This window comes from Pimephales promelas, chromosome 15, assembly GCF_988280905.1.
Source record: "Pimephales promelas chromosome 15, fPimPro1.hap1.1, whole genome shotgun sequence".
Classification (NCBI taxonomy): Eukaryota; Metazoa; Chordata; class Actinopteri; order Cypriniformes; family Leuciscidae; genus Pimephales; species Pimephales promelas.
The window spans coordinates 28,984,806-28,998,960 of NC_142783.1; the positions used below are offsets into that span (position 1 = coordinate 28,984,806).

Sequence of the window (14,155 nt, forward strand, 5' to 3'; positions counted from 1 at the left end):
GACGAAACACGCTTCAACCATGTCATGAGTGTTGGAGTTGTATAGTTTGTCCACCAGAGGGCACTCTACACCGTCCCTGTTGGCAACACTCATGTATAACGCGCCACACATCCTGCTGATCCAGGTTGCAGGTAGCGTATAAGGCAATGTAGGGACTAATTATTATTTTATTTAGCAGAACTTTAATATATTTTGATGTTCCTCTTTTACAATAAAAGAAACAAGTTTCTTTTTAAAATGCATTATCATATTATTTTAGTTAAAACTCATAAATAACTACAAATAACTAATGTTAGGGAAATCTGTTAATGTTTTGTTGCTCGTTTCTTACATATCGGCCGATATATCGGAATGTCGGATTTTAAATATTTGTATCGGTATCGGCCTTCAAAATCCTTTATCGGTTGGGCTCTAATTTAAAAAGTCAAATTAAAGGTGCATTGCGCAAGTCTCTGAGTTTTTGCAGAACTACGCCCCCTCTGGCGACAAGCAAAACTGCAACCAGACATGGGCACGCTCATGGACCACACGCACGCTTGAACAAGCTGTTCATAACCAAAGGAGCATCAGCCGCACACATCTTTAGTTACAGTCATAATGTCTTCAGAGGTAATAAATATATGAAATTAAAGGCAAAGGACTCTTTCAGTCCATCAGGCCATTGTTTAAGCATGTATAGGTTAGAAAAACTGGTATTTTTTACATGAAAAGTTGCGCAATGAACCTTTAACTGTCTTTTGACAGATTTTTTTATTATTCACCTGCACCAGAAAATATGTACGCTATGTTCTTCTAATGTGACATTTCCACTGAGTGATAAACAGTTGCTGTGTGTGTGTGTGCGCTTGTGTGTGTGTATGTACTGTTTAATGAATATAACCTCTCTTAGTAATTCATTTAATAGAAACATTTAGACACATCTTGGGGGAAAATACTCAGAAGGTAATGGACCAGAGGGAAAGTCTTACAGTTAATTTCCTGTTATATTTACAACTAGACCTACAATTATCACTTTCTTAACAGAAGAACCGTGTAAAAGACAATGGGAGGCTGCCTGCAGGGAGCAGTCCGGACTTGAATTTTCAGTCTAATGGACCCTTTTCACAGAATGCAATGATGCGTTTCCACAGTTATTCTAGTATTTGTGTTTATATTTTCTTTAAAATCATTATGCACATTTATAACAGAATTATATATATATATATATATATATATATTTTTTTTTTTAATGCCATGGCATATGGATATGTAAATAATATATATATATATATATATATATATATATATATATATATATACACACATATATATTATTTACATATTATAAACAGGATAGATTTATTGCCATGGCATTAAAATTACAGAAAACTGGTTAATGCTGCTGCATGCATGTTTAATGCCTTTGCTATTGGAGCAAATGGAAATGCATATATATATATATATTTGTTGTAGATTCTGTTAGCCACTATGGAAGTTCACCTAACTATGATGAATTTTCCGCTTCTGAGAACCCTGGAAATGACAACCATAATTTTTAACAGCCCTTCATTCATTATTTACCAACCTTACCAAAACATATTTTTACACAAAATTCAATTAAAAATCCGAAGTAAGCATCAATATTTTCTTGCCGATAACTGGATGTCATTTATTTGGCACTACTGATTGAAACGTATATTTAGACCCTTTTCACAGAGTCAGAATAACTTGTGTTTCCAGAGTTATCAACATTGCAAATCTATAGTAATAATTTTTTTCATATTTTTATCATTAAAAAGTTTTAATTCATGAATTATTTGTTATTGTTTATTTTTCTTTTGCTGTTGCAGCAAATTATATCGTTCACCACTATAGAAGTTTACCCAACTATGACAACTTCCGCTTCTGAGAACCCCAGGATGACAAAAGGATCCATTTTGGAATAATATCCACTGCTTTTCTTACTATTTTTAAAAAATAGTATGCAGTGTACCGTGTATACTGTGCAGTATTCTGTAAGTATCCTATATTTCAAACATATTCAAGTACTGCATGGATATTATCACATTCGGCCTCTGGGATTTTGCAGGAAGCCCACCCTGTTTGCTAATTAACACAATAAGAAAGACAGATGTGAAGCCCCTCACACCTCGCAGGTGTCCGTAGCTCCGATCGGCTCTTCCTCTCTCTCTCTCCACTCTTATTTGCACACACTGACTAGCTGACTCGTTAAACATGATGAGAAATGTGCAGCTCATCGCAGCAGATTGCTTCCAGCCTTGCTTCACCGTTTGTGAGTGAGTGAGGGTGGATGCAATAAGATCAGACTGAAGGGACGGAACATTTAATTCAACAAATATTTTGTTGTGCCAAAAGAGACGAGGACCAGATTTCAAATCAAACCACAGTTTTTTTTCCCTCATGTCGCATTCTGGCAGGGCTGTCTGCTATCAATAGAACTCTGTTGTACTTTCTCGGACAAATTCATGCGCTTGAAAGGTTTATTTGGAAAAGTTTTTGGAAAATCCATTCCATGTTTTATGGTCTATCATGGCTTTAGTTACAGCTTCTCTGAGCTCTGCACAATAAAACTAATCACACAGTAATAATTTATGCTTTTTATATCATTATTGTTGATGATTAAGAGTTAACTGCATAACTTCTTGTAATCCCCACAAAAAAATATTTTACCGAATTTTCCTAATATCTCTTAGACTCTAATGCCATTATATTACTCAAACAAATATTAAACTTTGACATGTATAATACTTCAAATCATTCATGTTGTTCAGAAGAGGTGTGCTATTATTTTTCTAATTAATCAGACTTATGCTTTTGGCTTCATGGATGATAAAAATTTAGGCTATATGAGCCATATGGAGAGACCAGAACTTCAAATAGACTTTGAACTGGGTCCTTTCAACATGGGCCACGTAAAAACTGCTTACAAACATGTTAACAAACACTCCCAACACCCTAGCAACCCCATAGCAACATGGTAACAACCACTCAGGAGTGCAGTTCCCAAGAGCATCCTTAAAGTTATAACCAGTCTTAAAGAAATAGCCTACTTCACTTAAAAATTGTAATTCTGTCATAATATATTCAAACCTGTATGAATTTCTTTCTTCTGCTGAATACAAAGGAAGATATTTTGAAGAATGTTGGTAACCTGACAGTTGACGTACCCCATTGACTTCCATAGTATTTTTCTTCCTTTGTGTAAAAAAATTATGTTGTTAATTGTAACCAGTAGCAGATTATAACAGTACAGGGAAAACACTAAAACTGAAAAGACATTTGTAGGGAATGCTTTGTAAAAAGGCCCATTTGAGAAACCTAAAAAAAAATAGTGTGCAATGGTAAAAATGTCATTTTTAAAACAGAGGATATTAAGCTGAAATGTGCTGGAAGCGTTATGTACTACTTTGTACCATGTTGTTGGCTAAAAACTTTATATGAATGAATTCCATAACTCGTGACTCTGAGCTTCTTAATAACACATAAAACTGCAGTGTTATTCTTGGGCAAATGTAATAATCCCCTTTGGTCCGTTGCATTGTACTGCTTGCCCAGTTAAAGTCACTTTCACCAAAGAAAACTTGAAAAATATCCTGTCATAAAACCGTTGAAGGAAACTGTGCTGTCATTGCAGCCCTGATGAGTGAAGGAAGCGAGAGCTCAGTATATAATACGTGGCCATGCGAGTTTAGATTAATTGGCAGTTTCTCTGTTTGAGTATGTTTATGCAAGTTTTTCGCAGATAATGGCTCCAAAGCAGTTTCAGTTCTGTCATTGCATCTAAAAATCTGAAATATCCTTCCTGTGGGTTGCAAGCGTGAAGGGGTGTAACCTGCACAGCTGCGTGATCTCAATTATATTGCTATAAAAATAGATGCATTTCAGGATGCGCGCGCTCAATGCTTCTTTCTTTGAAAAATATTTTAAATAGCAATGCGGGGAACCTTCTCATTCTTTCATTCCAGTTCTCACCATGATAAAGGATCGTTGTTCAGGGCCAAATGCTAAAGAGAGACATGCTGAGCACTTGGCCAAGTCACTGTTGGTTTTTGTTTGTGTCTGTTACCATAGCGACTGCTGTCCTCTGACCCGCCAGCAGCCGCTCTGTGTTGGATGGTGGGAAGGAGTCGAAGGGGTGTAGGCACACAACACAAGTCAAACAGTCACAGACTGGAAGTGGCACTCCCTTTTGAAGCCAGTCACCTCGAAATGCATGTGGGATTCAGCATGTGTTGATTCTGGTATGTTTCCATATAAGGGTATTCTAAAAAATTCAATAGTTACCGATTAACCCTTCGGGCAAATCGTTTCCTCGGAAGTGGCTGTACTCTGAGTCATTACTCTAAATGAACTCTGCTTGCATGAAACGGTTTCATGTTTCTGGAACCGTGTCAGTGATGATTCGTTTTTCAATATAAAGCTCAACATCTGTTGGCTTCACCTCCTCTCAAAGTGGAAATTGCTCTGTTAAAGAGCCATCTTATGGTGGGGCAATATTAACACTCGCCAAGTGCCAAATAAAATAATAATAAATCGTCAGTTTGCCGGTGGCCTGAAGCTTTTCTTCTCCGCGTGAAATATTTATCACATTAAGCTTCTTAAATGAAAGCAGAAGTAACAACATCATGATGTATCATCTCATGTATGATGTTATTAGTGACACATTTTGTCACAAATGTGTAGGAAACTATCATTAGCTTTTGTAACCACGTCAATTGGAATGAATTGGCCAAATCTTGTAAGATGTGAATTTAAACATTTTTAATCAGTTCGATTGGAAATGTAAACGGAAACGGAATGTTTTGCATATCTGCAACGATATAAAAATGGCGTAATGAGTCACGGAACGAGTTGTTGTTGAACGCATATATAGGCTTTGTCCGAAATCGCATACATCCCTATAATAACGTAGGCAAAAAAAGAGTATGTGACAAAAGTAGTATGTCCGAATTCACAGTAGCTACTCATAAAAGAGCAGGCAAAAAGTACCTGGCTTTCATTTAATTTTCATTCATTAATTTTATTTATAAAGGACACTGACCAATGTGCTGTACAGTCTCACACTAAAATGACATAAATAAAATGTACTTTCAGACAAAACAATGACAACATTTGTTAAGAGCCTCTTGCTAACCTACTGAACCAAACACTAATTCTAGCAAATGTAATTTCAGGTTTCATTTAAAATAACGAATAGCGCTTTGGAGCTGCGACAGCAAATGCCCGACATCTCTCAATTTCAATCTAGTCCTTGGAATGTCTATAACAGAGGAATGTCTTTCTATAACAGAGTACCTGGATAACCTACTACTTTCCGGCAAGATTCTGAAGTGTGCATTCTAAACAAATGTAAATTCAAATTTTAACCCAACTTTCAACTTTACATTTTTTATTGCATTTTTAACCCAACATTTGCGTTTATCCATATTTTACCCAAATTTGGATTCAAACAACCCAGCATTTTTTAGAGTGTGCATACGATGGACACTTTACTATCCTATGAGGGCACGGGAGAGGATTTGTGAATGGCGGTAAAGCAAAGCAACTGACGCTAGTTGGTCACATAATGACAACGTGGCGAATGTAATACGCACATTCCTTGTCCTTGCTTCAGACTCTCATTCCACAGACGCCCTGTTTTGGGTGCAGGAAGGGGTATTTTTTTTACTGCATAATTAATATAAGCAGCATTGTATAAGCATTTGTGCTTGATGTCTACTGATTAGGACCCAAAATAGATCGATATTAAGTCTGCTTTAAAAAAGAAAAAAAGAAGCAGTGGTGGGGAATGGTAAGTACTGTAGGTGCCTACCGTGGGAAACTGTATATTTGTGGAGTGTCTGCGAGTCAATCAATTCTGATTTAAAGCTTGTGACATATAAATGCACACATCAACCTGACTTTATTTAGTGTTCATGTAAACTTTATGTTCAGATTCGTCAATCAGAATGATTTCAAACTAAGTTTCCATGTAAAGATAGCTATTGTCAAACGGATAATAAAAAAACAATGCAAAATTTTTTTTCATGGATGAATAATTTTTCATTTCATTTGAGGAAAAAAATTTGAGGGACAAGAAGAGGTTTAAAACATACATTTAATGTATAATGTTCAGTTTAATTATAAACGGGTCTATGACTAGTACCCCCACTGAAACATCATTGTGTGCTGCTCTAGCAGACAACCTTTAAAAAAACAACAACAACCTGATTACACAAATTAGTACTTACTAAAAAATGGCATGGCTTGGTCATTTTGTCTTTGGTTTAACAATATGTGGATAAAAATAGTGGCAAAAAACTAAAAACAAGCATATGGAGTGAGAAAAGCCTGTAAATGAAAAAGAAGAGTACAGTTAGAACATGTCACATTACCTACTTTAAGTATAGGTTTAATGTATCATTTTTTATTTTGTAAACTCACCTGTGCAATTGCCTATTTGAATGTGTGGCTTTCAGTGCCACCACGTCCAAAACCTGAGGGCAAAAAGAGAATTAAAATTAAACATTCATTTGAGGACATTGAGAATTAAACATACAAAAAACTCTCTGGATAAGTGTAAGGGATACATTTGCATTAAGTGCCACTGGATAATGCAAGAAATTTGAATAAATTCATGAGATGAGAGATTGTATAGCGGTCATGTACTGTCCAGTCCATGTGCTTATGAGGTGAAGCAGTAGTCTATGTCATCATCATGTGATACTCTAGTTTAACAGTAACAGTACAGTAAAATGATGCATTGTTGTAACGTACCTTTAGGTCCAAAGAGTGCAGCGTAGCATGGGTTGTTACAATAGGGCTTCCCCTCATGCTGTGAGTTGAAACACATTAGTCAGTATACGGACTTGAATTATGCAAGACATAATACTCTGACAGCCCAACCCCCTGAAGTGTTTATGCAAGGTAAAAGTATGCCAAAAGTTAACTTGACTCCATTTTCACATTAATCTGTCCCAGTAAGAGGTTGGCAGTGCGTGTGTGTAATTCTGCTACTGACTTACCTCTGCATGTGAGCCAGCCGACAGGGTCTTGTTGCATTTCTCACACTTCAGACACGGTCTATGCCAGTCTTTGCCAAGCGATGACACTCTCTCCGCTGAAACATTAATGATAAACATCATTGATTTATAAAACCAAATAAAAATAGGCCAACATGGATTGATTTCTGCAGAATTGCACTGCACATTTTGTACAAAATTTCCCAGCCAAATTTTTATTCATTTTGTAGATTCTTTTAACCAACCAAAGTGACTTACATTGCATTTCGAGGTAGGCTATATTTTGTATCAATTCCCAGGGAATTAAATATTTGGCTTTAAAGGTACCAACCCCTTCCCCCTCCAGTGAAGCCAGTTCTTCGTCAAAATATGTAAATTTTTTAATAAATATTTAAAGGGATAGTTCACCCAAAAATGAAAATTCCATTTTTCACTTTTGTTGTTTAAAACCTATGTGACTTTCTTCCATTGAACGCAAACAATATTTTTAACAAAGTCATTTTCTGACTTGTGAAAGTATAATTAATGATTAGTGAAAGTAAATGTAGTTCAGTGCTGTTTTGGACCCCATTGACTTCCATTGTATAGACAAAAAAAGATCCTCTATGTTCTGAAGAAGAAAGAAATTCAGACAGTTTTTGGTATGATATGTCTCTTTAAATATTTAATAAATAATTATTTTTGGTTAAGGATTGGAATCATCGGTGAAAATAGGAGATTTATTTAACACGGTTTAAATCCATTTATCTAAAGTGCAAAGATTTCCTTTAAAAAGTCAATGCAGAAAATGTTTAAAAGAAATGTTTGTTTCCATCTGGGCCAGTTTATGACCTCATCGACAACTTGGAAGAATCTAAATGATCACTCATTAGCCGTAAAGTTGTTTTAACAAAAGAGTCAGGGGAATACATAGTCAATCAGACATGAGTTAAAAATGAGCTAATTTGGAGCCATTATGTAGTTCAATTAAAGTCATGACGAGCTTTTAATGTCAACAAAGCTCAATCTGAAGTCCAGCGCGCTACAAGTCTTGTCAGATTATTGTGTTCTCGGCTCAAAGCAGATAAAGTCATGAACATGGGTGGGTGTGGACGCTCGCTGTATGCAGGACACTCCCAGAGGAATTCATTCCTCCCTTTCCCTTTAAAAGTCCCATAAAGAAGTCTTTATCTGCAGCCCTCAGCAGAAAGATTTCTCCAAACAACCCTCATGATGAACATCATAAAAGAAGTGGGAAGGGAAGACAAAGTCATGCATGCTCAGGCCTCTCCAGTTAGGGGAGGTGCTCGATCGTGCCTTTTACGAGGGAGGTTATGGGCAAGCATCTATATCGACGCCAAAGACTGTCTGAAAGCATGACCACTCTGAAAGATGTCAGATTTATGACTTCAAGTGAAGAGCTTTGTTTGAGCTTTTTGGCATGCAGAAACCAAAGGATGGACAAAGAGCAGATTAACTGTTCCCATCTGTGAAAAATGTGATGAGATGATAGCAAAGACCCCAAACACCAAGTAACGCTTCATACTTTATGTAGTAGGCTGAGTGTTGAAGGATAACACATAACACTACATAACTCCCATTGTTATGGACTACTGTCTGTGAGCGGCTATAATTGCACACAACAGCTGTAATAAGAGTCATTCTCATCCCAGCTCAGCTAGTCAGTCACACTACACGGTGGATGACACAGGAAGCCCTTTTGTTTAGTTCTGGACTGTGAACTCATGATCCAGACATACTGGGAGAGAATCAATGGTCCATGTGAGAAAGAGCATTTTTAAAGGACAAACAGGGCCGAAAGGAATTCACCAGGATGGGTTTGGGCCCTTGCAGCGCTGCCAAGAAATAGTTCGGTCATCTGAGCCACACCTAAGACAGTAATTACTTAACTTCCCTCAGTCAAATACACAGTGGACACACTAATCTCTCTCTCTCTGTTAACATTCTATCAATGCAAAGTGTCCTAGAATGGGTGTAAAGTCTACAACATAGAGATTTGTAATCTTCAGGTGAATTACTGACGTCTTGTTTTTCATAACATTATAAATGGAGAAACTGTTTCTCATGCAAAGAGGAATTGGGGAAAAATATATTAGTAGAAATATTAATAAAAAAATAACATTTATAAATATTATTTAATGTTTTGTTTATTTTAAATGTGTAGGGTTTTTTTAATATACTTTTAGAGTAGCTAAAATGTGATTTTTTTCTATGTTTACATATTTCCACTCTAAACTATAAAAAACTTTGCTCTGTTTGTTTAAGCTTCCTGACCAGCCAGATGGAGCAACAGTGACTCATACCAATTGTTTGATTTTTGGGGCGGGACTATGTGTTTGACTGACCAATTGGAGACGTTTGAGGGGAGTGTTTTGGAAACCTGTTTCAAAACTGTCATTATTTTTACAAATCTGTTTGATGTTGATAAAATAATGGCACACTGTACCTATAAACTTGCATGTATTGTGATTAAAACAAATCTGTGAAAGCGAACCACAAAAATTAGACTGTCTGAATGAGTGCCTGAATTATGCCATAATTGTGCAATATACACTCTAAAAAATTACTGGGTTGTTTTAACCCAACTTTGGGTCAAATATGGACAAACCCAAACGTTTGGTTATAAATGTAATAAAAAAAAGTAACCCAATGGCTTATTTTTAGAGTGTATATAAACTGAAATTACACTTCAGAACACCCACTTTATATTCGCAGTTTGGAAAAGCTGGAAAATTATGTTATTTTGATTATACCAGTATCTAATCTTATATCTTCACAGTGGATTTTCTCTTTCCATCTCTGAGAGGCTGCAGTTGTTAGATTGCTTCCATACGAATATTAAATAAGTCCGAGTGAAGAAAGACCAGCACCAGCCACATGAGGCAGTTTTGTGTGATGGAAAAGTTACAGGTTCAGAGAACACTAGCGTTGAACAAGATGGATGGTGTGAGATGCGGCAGTATTGAGGAATTTATCTTACATCAGAGAAAATGTAAAATTTCAACTTTTAATTAAATGCTGGCTTTGACATTTTTTTTTAGAGAAGGATTTTGTGTTTCAAAGTGAAGGAAAACGTTGTGAACTACACTGCTGGATGATGGAAACCTACCACAAACAGTTCATATTGTCTACAAATGTTCGGTAAATAGCAAAGAAAAGTTGAATGGTCTGGACAAAACCCAAGCCCAGACTTGCGGTATGAGAGAGTCTCAGTGGAGAAGCTTGGCATGCTCAGAAACTTATAAATATTCACAAATTCATTTTCAATACATACATTTACCATATTATTTCCCTGTAATTATTTGTTACAGATACATATCTGATTCCTGGATGAATCTGAGTCAAATAATAGCCTAAAGTTCTTTAAACCATTGTTTTGTTGCCTTCCTAGAAGCTATTCAAATAGTTTGTTTGAATACACAATGCAAAAAGGTTACTTTACAATGTAAAGCCGAATTTGACGTTGTCATTTGCATAGCCTCGGCTGTGCTTACCCCTATCTGGTATGCATGTTATTATTGTAAATCTAAATAATGTAAATTACACATTCAAAGCATGCTATATTTTCTGTTTTTCAAAACCACCTCACAACAACATACTGTACAACCCAACACTGTACAACTCTACTACATTTACATTCAAAGTTTTTTTTCTATACTTTATTCTTCATGACTGTTTTATTGCTGCAAACATATCTGCACAAGTTATTTGGTAAAGGCTGTTTTGCAAAAGTTTCAAGCAGGAAATAGTGTCCACATGCATCAGTTGACATCTCTCTTCCTGATTAATCCCTCGTGCAGTTGCATTCAAACTAGTTTGCACATTCATTTAAACATCGAAATATTTATAATAAATTATACAACAAAGTAGTGTACTTTGACCTTGTTTTCATACTTTTTCTTAGAGTAAAAGAGTAGACTGTGTATATATATATATAAATATGAATATTTCACAGGAGTCTTACCGAAGTACACTTCCTTATCGCACTTTGGGCATTTAGGCATGTTTGCGGTGATTTAGTTCCTCGGAGGAGAAAAGTCCAGCTAGAATAGAGTTGAGATGGAGTCCACCTGCACACTGCCACGCCTTTGGTGTGAGACTATCTACTCTGCAGCCTTATTTATAGTACTGTGGAAACAGTTTGCACACGGTCACGGAGAGAGCGAGAGAGACAGGGAGCGGGAGCGCGCGTGTGTGCGTGCGTAAGAACGCGCCTTGATTCATCTAGTCTAGATATAGGCTAGCTACCCTTTTTACTCTGTTCATTCTGTAGGCTATTTATTTGACTTTCAATTAGTTTTTAGAGAGAATACAAACAACGGAGATTCATTGCGTGTGTGAATAACCTCAGGTGTGTGAGTTCTGTGCGTGTTTGAAATGAAGATGGAAATGTGACACAGAGTAGAAATATGATCCTGTTAGATACAACCCTTCATTACATTCAGAGCGAATCTTTTTCAGAAGAGACCATCCGTGCTGAACGACGCATTCATAATCAAACAGCCAAATGTTGAACATGTCATCAGTAAAGTGCCAGACATGCTGGGCATCATCACTATTTTGTGTTTTTAAAATAGTTTGTAGTTTGTTTGCCGGAGACAAAAGCACTTACTTGGATATTTTCTCATTCATTCACTATTATGAATCTGGTGCATTATAGAGATCTGTGTCTTTGAGTAGCTATTTAATGAATGCCTATATGCGTGTTAACATTTAGTAACATCAGTATTTGATAGATCAAATATTTCCTGAGAGGATATAGGTGTGTCTCTGCCCAACCCTTGGATTGATAAAATACACCATGGCAACTGCTCAACATGTTTTGAATGGCAGTGAAATACATCATTGACGTACAAAATTGAGTGCCATTGATCCTATTAATGTGATACATCATTTATATATCAATGTCACTGATACATGACACACACACACACACACACACACACACAGATAGAGATATTGATGCCATTGTATAGCTGTTTAACCAGATGAAATGACATGACACATTGTGTCTGGATCTATTAATTTATTCAAAAATATTTTTAAAATGTATTTCATAACTTCGATACACCTGTATGGTCAACACGTTTCTGAATAAAAAAAACACCTGTATGTCTCCTCATAAAGTAAAAAATCCTGATTTAATAATGAACTGATAAATTTATAGGTATTTTCAGAAAATAAAACTAATGAAGCAGTTTTTTATATATATTAATAATATTTGAAAGAAATCTGTTTAGGTTGTGCCTAAACAACATGAAGAAAGCCATAAAACTGATATGCTATCAGTCACACTCATCTGTAACTTTGTCAAGGTCAATACGCTTTGGTATAATTATTTATGAATTAAAAAGTCATGATTTATTTTTATTTTATTTTTATTTTTTTCAAATGTGTGCACTCACATTTTAAAAATCCCCAAACTTTAATTTAAACTTAACGTCGACATGAAATTAGGGTTGGGCAACGATTAATCGCATCCAAAATAAAAGTTTGTGTTTACATAATATATGTGTGCGTAGTGTTTATAATTATTTTGTATATATTTAGGACAAAATGTGTTCCTAATATATCAAATATTTATATTTATACATAATATTAATTATGTCTAAATATATAAGAAGTATATACCAGCAAATATTCCTTACATACATGCATGTAAATATAAATAAACAAAATAATTATACACATTACACACGCATGTATTATGTAAACACAAACTTATATCTAAGTGAAACGACTAAATAAATCAATTATAATAAGCACTGCAATATTCAATAAAAAAACAAAAGAAGAATTGTCTATTTTGCTTTTGTGGTGACTTTAACATGACAAAGTGGTCACAGACTGTTGAACACCTCTGTAATATATTGCATGTTTGTGCACTGAATAGGAATATACTGAATATGTATGCTGAATCTGAATGATTCTTGAACCACAGTATGTGTATATAGCATGCAACCCTCTCTCTGTCTCTTCTTCTTCATCTGTGTTTGATCTATCTTGACAGCTCTTAGCTTATCCATCAGCAAGCTCCCAACTATCGTGCCACCCATGTTTACCCAGTCATGCCTGGCCACTGTTTCGTCTCAGCAGGCTCCAACAGCCAGCAAACAACCCACCCGCCGTTTCATCTCTAGCAGGCCTGTGTAACTGCAGTCCTGTTCACTGGGCTTTCCCAGTGTTACACTGTGAGGTTCACCATCAAGGATTTTCCACTGATCTTCATTTCCTCCCTCTGTTGACAGTAGATCCAGCAATCCATGCTGAGCGGGAAATTTTCCTGCCAGTCTCTTCCAGCTCTATTATCACTGTCTGCTTACCATCACCAAAAGCGTTATCTGATCTGGACACCCTCATTGCTCGCTTCCCCCAACTGTTTATTTTTAAAGGATGCATAAGGATTACGCTTCAAAGTATGTAGATTGAATCATCGTGGACTCACCTTGTGACTGTCACATAAAAACAGACATGCGTTAGAACAGCGCTACTCATGAAAGAAGGTCTTTATTGTTATCGTTCACACCTTAATGAGAACAGCGCCATGACAGGAATGAAAGCAAGGTATGTTTTCAATGGCATTCGCTGTAAAAAGCTAAATAAAGCTCCCTGATTACTTACAATTTTCCACAGCTCATGTGTCTGGAGTTTTTGGTCTATTAAAACTTCTTGGAAAGATATTTTTGCAATGTTCAGTGAGCAGAACAATCCAAAAACATTAACAGTACAACCCACTGAAAAGATGTCTATCCCTCACAGCCTCGCTTTCATTACCATTAAAAATCAAAAATGGCGCTGCTGTGAATAAGGTCTATAGCCTTTTAAAAAAAAGATGGACAGTGTGTCTCCGCCTTCTTTTCACTGTAATATCCCAGTAACTTGCCGATTGTCGCTCAGCTGTGAATCATGGCGTTACACCCTGTTTTTTTAGCATCAAACATCAATTAATTCAATAAACCAAACCTATTAGAAAAACGAACATATAGAATTATGATATATATACTGCAGCCAGCCACCAGGGGGCGATCAAAATGCTTTGGCTTAGGTCTTGTGCGGCACACTTGGTTTACACCAAGAACGATAACTATATTAGCATCCACACCAACGCACAATAACGTTCTGTTTATTCTAAGCGTGCGTTAGTTACGTCATCT

General features: G+C 36.1%; 1 protein-coding gene across 1 annotated transcript; it reads right to left on the reverse strand.

Annotated features, from left to right (window-relative positions):
* Positions 1–6,079: 6,079 nt before the first annotated feature.
* crip1 (cysteine rich protein 1) lies at positions 6,080–11,133 on the reverse strand. The gene is made up of 5 exons (XM_039667479.2): positions 10,966–11,133; positions 7,005–7,099; positions 6,757–6,814; positions 6,424–6,476; positions 6,080–6,330 (listed from the first exon to the last, which is right to left on the reverse strand). The coding sequence occupies exons 1-4, from the start codon at positions 11,003–11,005 to the stop codon at positions 6,436–6,438; spliced, it is 234 nt and encodes a 77-aa protein (XP_039523413.1). The 5' UTR covers positions 11,006–11,133; the 3' UTR covers positions 6,080–6,330; positions 6,424–6,435.
* Positions 11,134–14,155: the final 3,022 nt, after the last annotated feature.

Coding starts and splice junctions, on each gene's coding strand:
- crip1 (XM_039667479.2), bottom strand. CDS start 11,005: ATGCCTAAATGCCCAAAGTGCGATAAGGAAGTGTACTTCG. Junction 7,100..10,965: donor CGATAAGGAAGTGTACTTCG/GTAAGACTCCTG, acceptor TTAATGTTTCAG/CGGAGAGAGTGTCATCGCTT. Junction 6,477..6,756: donor TGCACTCTTTGGACCTAAAG/GTACGTTACAAC, acceptor TTTTGCCCTCAG/GTTTTGGACGTGGTGGCACT.